Below are 10,665 nucleotides of genomic sequence, written 5' to 3'. Positions count from 1 at the left end.
GTGGCTCAAGTGGTAGAGTGCTAGCCTTGAGCTGAAGAGCTGAGGGACAGTGCCCAGGCCCAGAGTTCAGGCCCCACGACCGGACCCAAAAAAAAAACCCAAAAAACAAAAAAACAAATTGACTTCTTTTGAGTAGACAGACTTTACCCTGTGCTCTTAGCCAACTACTGTGAAGATTAGACTGGCCAGAGTCTTTGTGTGTGTGTGTGTGTGTGTGCGCGCACGCACACACACACACACACACACCAGTAATGGGGCTTGAACTCAGGGCCTGGGCAATCTCCCTTAGTTTTTTTTTTTTTTTTCCCCTCAAAGTGCTCTACTACTTGAGCCACAGCTCCACTTCCAGCTTTTCTGCTGGTTAATTCAAGATGAGAGTCTCACAGACTTTTACCACCCTGGCTGGCTTTGAACTGTGATCCTCAGATCTCAGCCTCCTGTGTCGCTAGGATGACAGGTGTGAACCACCTGTGCCTGGTTAAGACTTTTTTTCCTTTTGTCATTGCTGGGGACCAGACCCAGAGCTGGATGGCACCTTCCTGGCCCTCAAACACCTTTAACACTGTTGGGAAGAACAGAAGTAAGACCACAGCCCATCTCCCACCCTCAGGGCTGAGTCCAGGCTTTTTGTGAGTGGAAGGCCCAAAGTGCCGTCATTAGCGGTAAGTTAGTCCATTTCCTCCCATCCAGACCTGATCTTGCTATCCACCACAGCCAGGCTAGGACACACGGAGTGATCACCCATCCTGCTCCCTGACCTGGGGACCCCTGAATACTACACCATCCTTTTCCAGGCCTGGTGATGTTTTCCTGCCCTTCCTTCTTCACATACCTTGTCGGACCCAGGACACAAAAGGAGTGGGGTCGGCAGAAGCCACACATTCCATTACCACGCTCTGCCCAGACACCACAGTGGTGTTCTCCGGGGCTGCCACGATGACCACATCCTGCCCCCTGGTGGCCGTCAGGGAACCTGGAGAGAAGACAGGCCAGTGGGTAACTTTACCTGAGACATTTTGTTGTTGTTGCGTTTGTTGATCGTGGGGCTTGAACCCAGGACCTGGGCACTGTCCCTGAGCTTTTGCACTGAAGGCTAGCACTCTACCACTTGATGCCACAGCCCCACTTCTGGTTTTCTGGTAGTTAATTGGAGATCAGAGTCTCATGGGCTTTCCTGCCCAGGCTCGCTCTGAACTGTGATCCTCAGATCTCAGCCTCCTGAGATTAGGATTACAGGTATGAGGCATTGGTGCTCTGCTACCATGCCATGGTACCTCACCTGAGGCTCCCAGTGGCCAAGGGGAGCAGAGACAGCCATGGATCCATCTGATAGATAAGGAAAGTAAACACCAAGTTCAGTAGAGCTGGGATTGGAATTCAGGGTTCTTTAACCAGAAGAATGAGCCGGGGCGCTGGTGGTTCATGCCTGTAATCCTAGCTACTCAGGAGGCTGAGATCTGAGGATGGTAGTTCAAAGCCAACCTGGTCAGGAAAGTCTGTGAGACTCTGATCCCAAGTTAACCACCAGAAAATCGGGAGTGGAGCTGTGGCTCAAAGTGGTAGAGTGCTAGCCTTGAGCAAAAAGGAGCTTAGGGACAGGGCCCAGGCACTGAGTTCAAGCCCCATGACGGATCCAAAAACAAACAAACAAAAAACCAAAAAAAGACATTAAAACAAAACAAAACAGAACTAGAAGAATGGTCTCTGACACCACACCAGAGAAATGGCTGGACAAATCCATAGCTACACCCAGCACTTCTAGTTACTAGTTCCAGCCACACTGTGAGGCTTTAGGCAAGTCTCTCCCCTCAAAGGACCCTGGGCTTCTTTGTGGAAAAAAAGCTGCCAGAACTGCAGCTCCCTGAACCCTGATTCCCTGCCAAGTTCTCCTGGTGACCCTCACTGTCTACAGCATGATGGCGAATATCAGGTTTGTCCAGTAGGTGGAGGGAGAGAGCCCTGCAGGAGGGAGAGTTAGGCCCTCTGGGATGAGCAGAGCAGCTTATAACCCAAGGGAAAGCCAGCATGGGTTGGGGGGGCGGGGGGAGAGAGACCAGGAGGCAAGAGAGCACCCTGGAAGAGAGAGGAGCTTAAAGAGAGATCTAGCAAGCATTTTCCATTCTCAGTTATTATTGTAATCTCTCTGGGCTGGACATTTAATAACAGGTGCCAGGGTTATGCAGCGGAGCTAGGACTCAAACCAGGTCTTTCTGACCTCAAAGCTGGTGCTCTTTCTCATCTTGTTACACCAGGGCAGGCACTTTTCAAAGAAAGAGAAGGCCAGACCAGACACTGGTGGCTCACGCCTGTAACCCTAGCTACTTAGGAGGCTGAGATCTGAGGATCGTGGTTCAAAGCCAGCCTGGCCAGGAAATATCCATGAAACTCTGATCTCCAATGAACCACCAGAAAACCGGAAGTGGTGCTGTGGCTCAAAGTGGTAGCGTGCTAACCTTGAGCAAAAGAGCTCAGGGACAGTACCCAGGCCCTGAGTTCAAGCCCCATGATCAACAAAGGGGGGGGGGAAAGCAGGGGAGAGAATAGGAGCATCAGCCAGGGAGCTAGATTTCTACTGCAGAGCAAGCAGCATGGGTAAATCCCCCAATGTCTGGACAACAGGATACACACCAGGGTAGGAGCACAAGGGGCAGAGGACAGGACTGGAGGGCTCTGACAGCCCTCCTCAAACAACTGACCTTCTCATCACTCCCCATCCTACCCAAGGGGACACAGAAACTCTGCAGGAAAAGAGAACCCTACACAAAGAGTCAGAGTCTGTGGCTCCAGCCCTAGTGGCTTGGTGACATTGCTTTGTCTGGACTTCATTGCTTCACTTGTTCAATAGGACTTAGACCCCGTCACCTGTCTGCAGGCTGGGCCTGGACCTCTTGCAGCTTTCTGCTCTAGCATGGCTGGCTCCAGGAACCCTCCCATTTCCCACCAGCTCATCTCCTTCGTTACCTCTGTGGACCACACTGAGTGGGGCCTCAAGGCTGAAACGCTGGCGGGCTGCGTTGGTGGCCACACAGCGGTAGGAGCCCGTGTCACTCTGCTGAACACCCAGGATCTGGAGGACGCCATTGGGAAGAGTGATGAGCCTTTGGGGAAAAAAGAGAGGGTGACTGTGAGGTTCGAGGGAACCACCCGAGGGCGGCTCCTAATGAAAGAAATGCAGTCAGGCGCTGGTGGCTCACGCCTGTAATCCTAGCGACTCAGGAGGCTGAGATCTGAGGATCATAGTTAGAAGCCAGCCCAGACAAGAGAGTCCATTAGGACTCTAATCTCCAATTAACCACCAGAAAACTGGAAGTGGCGTTGTGGCTCAAGGGGTAGAGTGCTAGCCTTGAGCAAAAATGCTCGGGGACAGTACCCAGGCCCCAAGTTCAAGCCCCTCAACCACCACTACCAACCAACAACAAAAGAAATATTGCAAGGATTCTGATTTTCCTAACAGCTACCACCCCACCCCACCCCACCCACCAAGCCCTTGGAGAGATCTATCTAGGACAACGGAATTCTAACTGAGGGTACATGAGGCTGACAATGGATTCTGGAAGGCTGGACAAAGGAAGGAAGTGTGTGTGTGTGTGTGTGTGTGTGTGTGTGTGTGTGTGTGTGGACAAAGGAAGGAAGTGTGTGTGTGTGTGTGTGTGTGTGTGTGTGTGTGTGTGTGTGTCGTTACTGGGGCTTGAGCTTGCCTGCCTGCCTGCCTGCCTGCCTTCCTTCCTTCCTTCCTTCCTTTCTTTTTCTTTTGTGTTTCTCTCGCCAATCCTGGGGCTTGAACTCTAGGCCTGGGCACTACCCCTGAGCTTCTTTTTGCTCAAGGCTAGCACTCTACCACTTGAGCCACAGCGCCACTTCTGGCTTTTTCTGTGTATGTGGTACTGAGGAATCGAACCCAGGGCTTCATGTATGTGAGGCAAGCACTCTACCACTAAGCCACCTTCCCAGCCCCTGAACATGCTTTCTTGCTTGGCTTTTTCACTCAAGGCTGATGCTCTACCACTTCAGCCATACCTATACTTGTAATTGTTTTTGTTTTCTGTAGGTTGTAGGGCTTGAAATCAGGGCCTGAGCTCTTTCCTTGAGTCTTTCCCTCAAAGCTAGTACCCTACCACTTTGAGCAACAACAGCACTTCCGGTTACCTGCTGGTTAAATGGAGATAAGAATCTCACTAACTTTTCTGCTCAGGATTGGTCCTCAGATCTTGGCTTCCTAAATAGCTAGGATTACAGATGTGAGCCATCAGTTCCTGGTTATTAATATTTTTTAAATATACATAAAGTTGGTGTAAAGAAAAGAATTGGTTGTGCAAATGGTATAAATACTAGTTGAAGCCACAATGTGGCTGTGAATAGCTGGAATTTGGGGGAACAATGATTGCTGGTTATCTTCTTTTTTTTTTGGTCAGTAGTGGGGCCTGAACTCTGGACCTGGGCACTGTCCCTCAGCTCTTCAGCTCAAGGCTAGCACTCTACCACTTGAGCCACAGCGCCACTTCCGGCTTTTTTCTCTTTGCTTATGTGGTGCTGAGGAATCGAACCCAGGATCTCAGGCATGCAAGGCAAGTGCTCTACCACTGAGCCACCTTCCCAGCCCCTGGTTATCTTCTTTTGTGTGTGTGTGTGCCAGTTCTGGGGCCTGGGTGCTGTCTTTGAGTTTTTGCGCTCAAGGCTAGCCTTTATCACTTGAGCCACAGCTTCACTTCTAGTTTCTTTGGGGGTAAATTGGAGCTAAGAATCTCACAGCCTTTCCTGCCCAAGCTAGGTGTGAACCACAGATCTCAGCCTCTTGAGTAGTTAGGATTCCAGGCATAAACCACCAGCTCCTGGCTGATTGCTAGTTTTCACTGAAGAAAAATGATCCCCAGATTATTTCCTCTTATTAGAAATTAGTGTTAAGTACCAAGGAATTGCTTTGGGGTCTAATCACCATTAGAGGCTGTAACTATCGGCCCCTCTTCCCTGACAGAGTGTGTGTGTGCACATAGGCCGACATCAAGGCATATGGTCTCATTCCAATCACTGAGCTGAGTTTATGACTAGCATAGTTGCACATGTACTATATCTGGACATGTGTAAAAATACATACCTTGGCCATCATCAAGTTGCTGTTTTCAACATTTCTTTATTCCCTCACACAATGTGCTGGGGCATGTGAGCCTGGCTTATTTATAGATGAGGATTGCTTTTCAGAGAACTTGGGGGCAAACATTCCCAGAACCCAGGAACTGGCAGCTTCCATCTGTGTGGGCAAGGCCTGTGGCTCTGTGGGCGAGGCCTGTGGCTCTGTGGGCAGCTGCTTGAATTAGATGTTGGGAGGGGAACTCTGAACCCCACTGCTTTGTTGCTCTGAGCTAATACAAGTTAGGCTCCCAAACTCTAAGCCCACCTTCAGCACAAACTTCTTCAAGTCCTGCAGCTTCTTCTACCCAACCCCCGATTCCCACCTGGGAGAGGCCTGTATCTAATCCTCAGTTTCTTCATTTAACACTCCAGATAATAATATCATTTCTTTCTTTTTCTTTTTTTTCTTTCTATGTCAGTCGTGGGCTTGAACTCAGGACCTGGGTGCTGTCCCTGAGCCTCTTTGTGCTCAAGGCTAGTGTGCTCTACCACTTGAGCCACAGCACCAGTTCCAGTTTTTGAATGGTTATTTGGAGACAAGAGTCTTTTTTTTTTTTTTTGGTCGGTTGTGGGGCTTAAACTCTGGCCCTGGGTGCTGTCCCTGCACTCTTCAGCTCAAGGAGAGCGCTCTACCGCTTGAGACACAGCGCCACTTCCAGTTTTCTAGCGGTTTATTGGAGATAAGAGTCTCATGGACTTTCCTGCCTGGGCTGGCTTTGAACCTCGATCCTCAGATCTCAGCCTCCTGAGTAGCTAGGATTACAGGTGTGAGCCACCAGTGCCTAGTAATATCTTACACATCTTACATCTTATCTATTATGTACCAGCCTTGGAAGAAAAGTCCATGAGACTCTTATCTCCAGTGAACCTGCAAAAAAACAAGATGTGGAGCTCTGGTTCAAATGGTAGAGCATCCGCCTTGAGTGAAAAAAAAAAAAAAAAAACCGAGGGGCAATACTCTGGCCCTGAATTCAAGCCCCAGTATGGACACAAAAAGGAAACAAAAAAGGAGGGGTAACAATGTTTGACCAGAGATGCACTCATTACCTTACTCGTGTAACTGTAACCCCTCTGTACAGCATCTTTACAATAAAATAATTTTTCAATAAAGGAAACAAAAAGAAACAAGAAAAGCCAGACACCAGGTACCTAGCTACTCAGGAGGCTGAGATCTGAAGACTGTGGTTTGAAGCCAGCCTGAGCAGGAAAGTCTGTGAGACTCTGATCTCCAATTAACTACCCAAAAGCTAGAAGTGGCGCTGTGGCTCAAGTGGTAGAGCGCTAGCCATGAACACGAAAGCTCAGGGACAATGCCTGGGCCCTGAATTCAAGCCACAGGACCGCATTCCCCCCCCCCAAAAAAAAAAAAGAAAGAAAGAAGGAAGGGAGGAAGAAGGAAAAAGGAAGGAAGGAAGAGAGAGAGGAAGAGAGGGAGGGAGGGTGGGAGAGAAAAGAAAAATTCTCCCAGCAGTCATAGGGCTGTTTTCTGCCAAGGTATGTGTGGCTTGGAGATGCACCTCCCCCCTTCCCCAGAACACTCACCGAGGCTCTTCAGGCAATGTCACCTGATCCTTCTCCCAGGTAATAACAGGTGCCGGCAGCCCCTCAGCGTGGCACTGGAACCGAGCTGTCCCATTCTCTTCCACCGTCTGAAACTCCGGGTGTAGAGAAAAATCTTCCAGTGCTAGGGGTCAGGACAGCGGCAATTGGAAAGAAATAGCTAAAGAATCCAAACCCTTGATTACAGGTTAGACCACTGGCAGAGTGCACTTCATGGTTTCCCTGCCCCAGTCATGGTGGTTTTAGTGCCTACTGATAGCCCCAAGTGATAGCAGGGGGGTGGGGGGATGCGGGGATGGGGTGGGGTCCACTCACTTTCCTGTGTATGGACACAAGCTCCTGGGCTGATCCTTTTTGTACATGTGTGTGCCAGTCTTGGGGCTTTGAACTCAGGGCCTAGGCGCTGTCCCTGAGCTCAAGGCTCTACCATTTGAGCCACAGCTCCATGTCCAGCATTTTGGTGGTTAATTGGAGGTTAGAGTCTCACAGCCCTTGCTGCCTAGGCTAGCTTTGAACCCTGATCCTCAGATCTCAACCTCCGGAGTAGCTAGGATGACAGGTGTGAGCTATCCTTGAGCAAAAGAAAGCTCAGGGACAGTGCCTAGGCCCTGAGTTCAAGCCCAGGACTGGCCAAAAAAAAAAAAAAAGAGGAGGGCGTTTGTGCAGGGAGCTAATTGCATACCTCTCCTGGTCTCAGCATGGTAACCCTAGATTCAGGTACTTACTGGCAAGCTTGACCACTGCAGCCTGGCTAGCAATCACTCCGAGAGGGCCATGGACCAGGCAGGAATAACTGCCTTCAATGGCGCTGAACTCCCCAGCTGCTTCTTCATCTCTATCAGCCATTGCCAAAGACCAGGACAGCCACAGGGAGCCGTTGGGGAGCAGGCGTAGGTGGTCGTGTTCCATGACGGTGTGCCCATCCTTGCTCCAGGTCACCTTGTTGGCGGGTCCAGTGGCGGCAGTCCCCAGGCTACAGTCCAATATGGCGGCCTGGTCTGGGCCCAGGATCACTTGCAATGGCCCCGCAGCGCAGCTCAGCTCTATGGTTGTCTCCTGTGGTGTGGGCAGCTCCCCTGGGGAGAGGAGGAGGCAGCAGAGCTATCAGTGTGCGTCTTCCCTGCTCCTGAGCCACTGAGTCAGAGATGGGATCTCTGCCTCCTGAGTAACAGGGATTATACAGGCGTGAGCCACTGTGCCTGATGCACCTGTGACACTCGTTGCTGTTCAACTTCTTCCCCCCCATGAAAAGGATCCAGGATACAACAGCATTATTCATGATGTCCCAAACAACCCAACCATTCTTCACCCGATGAGCAGAAAAGCATGTTATTGAGCCAGCCAAATGAGTGAAGAACTGATTGGTGCTCTCTTGTGGATGAACCTTGAACACCCTAGACCAGTCACTAAATGCCCATTTGCATGTTCTTGCTTCCACGAAGTGTTCAGAACAGACACGTCTACCACAACACAGAGGAGATGACTGATCGCCAGGGGCTGTGGGAGAAGAGGAGGAGTGACTGTTTTTGAGCATGAGGTCTCTTTATTTTTCTTTGTGCCAGTCCTGAGCCTTGAACCAGCGCTTGGTGAATTCTCTTTTTGGGGGTAAGAAAAATCCTGTACAGCTGGGTGCTAGTGGCTCACACCTGTCATCCTAGCTACTCAGGAGGCTGAGATCTGAGGATCGTGGTACAAAGCCAGCCCAGGCAGGAAAGGCCATAAGACTCTTCTTTTTTTTGGGTCCAGTCGTGGGGCCTGAACTCTGGGCCTGGGAGCTGTCCCTCAGCTCTTCAGCTCAAGGCTAGCGCTCTACCACTTGAGCCACAGCGCCACTTCCGGCTTTTTTCTTTTTGCTTATGTGGTGCTGAGGAATCGAACCCAGGGCCTCAGGCATGCAAGGCAAGCGCTCTACCACTGAGCTACCTTCCCAGCCTACCATAAGACTCTTATCTCCAATAAACTACCAAAAAAAAAAAAAAAGCTGGATGTGGCACAGTGGCTCAAGTGGTAGAGTGCTGGCCTTGAACAAAAAGACGCAGGGACAGTGGCCAGGCCCTGAGTTCAAGCCCCACAACCGACAATAATAATAATAATAATAATAAATGTCCTAGCTGATGATTATGGAAGAGCTAAGTAGGCCCTGCCCATGGAGATAGGACCTAGACTGAGTTGGATTCAGAGCAAACTCCATGGGACTGAGTTCCAGAGCCAGCGGCTGCTTCTGCTCAGGAGACTGGAAAAGTTAAATGTTCCTGCTGGCAGCTACCATCTGCAAGGCCAGAAAGGGGGCAGTTCCTGGGTGTCCTGACCCACACAGAGGAAGAGCCTGAGTGGAGGGAAGATGGAGGAAAGAATGCCTCCCAGGGTTAGGCAAAACCACAGAAGGGAAAGCTGAGTCCCTTAATCTACATTTCAGTGGGGGTCAGTCACCATTACTCACAGAGAAATGCTTGGTTCTTCCACAGGCTGATCTGCTAACACCCCAACCCATAGACACTCAGTGACCCAATCTCTCTCTCCTCCTCTGTCCTGAGACCTCCTAGGGCTTGAACTCAGAGCCTGGGCACTGACCCAAAGCGATCTCGCTCAAGGCTAGTGCTCTACCACTTGAGCCACAGCTCCACTTCCAGCATTTTTTTCCCCCCTGTCAACAGGAGATACACATCTCCCAGACTCTCCTGCCCAAGCTGGCTTCAAACAGTGAGCCTCAGATTTTAGAGATGACTTTTTATTCCTCAGGTGGCAAGTCCCAGCTGCCAGAGAGACATATGGGACCCTCAAAAAGCAGAAGGGCTAGGAAATTAGAAAACACTTCCTATTGATTTGTTTGGTGCTGGTAACCAGGGCTTGAACTCAGGGCCTGAGTGTTGTCCCTCTGCTTTTCCCCTCGACGCTGGTACCCTTGTAAAACCACGCCTCAGCTTCCAGCTCTGAGTCACGATCCACAGATCCCAACCTCCTGGGTAGCTAAGATTATAGGCATGAACCACTGGCACCAAACTTATTCGTTGTGTGTGTGTGTGTGAGAGAGAGAGAGAGAGATTTTTTTTGGGGGGGAGGTGGTAAGGAATTAAACTGAGGGCCTCAGTTTACAAGAGAATGCAGTCCTTTCTATTTCTAAGGCCTTAGATTTCGTGATGCATACTCTGGGTTGGGGGAAGGCCACACCAGGCTCTCAGCCCCAAATACCCCAAGTCCAGCCACAGAACAGTTGGCTTAGGTTTTAGGGGAGGAAAAAAAAAAGCCCCACATGACATGAATCCCTGAACCCTCCCGCTCCTGAAAGCCTGTCCAGGGCTTGGAAAATCCCCTGCTGGGCTGAACAAACAATGTGAACACTGGGGCCCTAGCAGCTGCTGGGTATGTCAGCACCCTGGGCTCTGGCAGGCAGGACCAGAACTGCAGCCAGGGCCGGGCGGCTGGCTGGGGAGTCCAGAAGAGCTTCAATTCCCTTTCTGAATATTCATAGATCAGCAGATGTCTGGCTTTGCCACCTCCAAGGAGCCCAGCAAGGCAGAACAGGGAAAGCAAGAGGGAATCAGAATGCAGCACGAACAGGGTCTCCCTCAGAGAGCAGCTGCAACGTGCCTTCAGCCATTTTCCTACCCAGGCTAGCTTTCAAACAGGGATCCTCCCATCTCAGCCTCCAGAGGAGCGAGGATTACAGGCTTGAGCCCATTGGAATGGACATGTCAGCAAAACCTGAGGTCTTCCTTTTACAGATGGGGGAGGGGGGAGAAATTGGCCTTTCTTTCTAGGAGACAGAAAACTGTCCTTTAACTTTTTAAGCAAGTGAATCCAGCATCAAGATGAGAATTGCCCTTGAATGTGGGGGGGAGGGCTGGAACCAGTGGCTCACACTTGTAACCTGAGCTCCTGGAGACACTGAGATCTGGCTGCAGGCCAATCTGGGTGAAAAGTTCACAAGATACCCCCCACCCCATCTTAACCAATAGCTGAGTGGGGTGCACCAGCATA

General features: G+C 50.6%; 1 protein-coding gene across 1 annotated transcript in view; it reads right to left on the bottom strand.

The window, feature by feature from the left end:
• The window catches only part of Igdcc4 (immunoglobulin superfamily, DCC subclass, member 4), a 23,937-nt gene extending 13,652 nt beyond the window's left edge, over positions 1 to 10,285 (bottom strand). Inside the window, exons 1-5 of the mRNA XM_013009911.1 lie at positions 10,244 to 10,285; positions 7,413 to 7,788; positions 6,670 to 6,811; positions 2,962 to 3,098; positions 833 to 973 (exon numbers count right to left, since the gene is read on the bottom strand). Coding sequence (XP_012865365.1) covers positions 833 to 973; positions 2,962 to 3,098; positions 6,670 to 6,811; positions 7,413 to 7,788; positions 10,244 to 10,285 — 838 coding nt within the window. The remainder of the gene's footprint in view (positions 1 to 832; positions 974 to 2,961; positions 3,099 to 6,669; positions 6,812 to 7,412; positions 7,789 to 10,243) is intronic.
• Between the last annotated feature and the right edge of the window lie 380 nt (positions 10,286 to 10,665).

Source organism: Dipodomys ordii, unplaced genomic scaffold (genome assembly GCF_000151885.1).
Source record: "Dipodomys ordii isolate 6190 unplaced genomic scaffold, Dord_2.0 Scaffold11, whole genome shotgun sequence".
Lineage (NCBI taxonomy): Eukaryota > Metazoa > Chordata > Mammalia > Rodentia > Heteromyidae > Dipodomys > Dipodomys ordii.
This window is presented reverse-complemented; position numbering and strand designations above follow the sequence as displayed.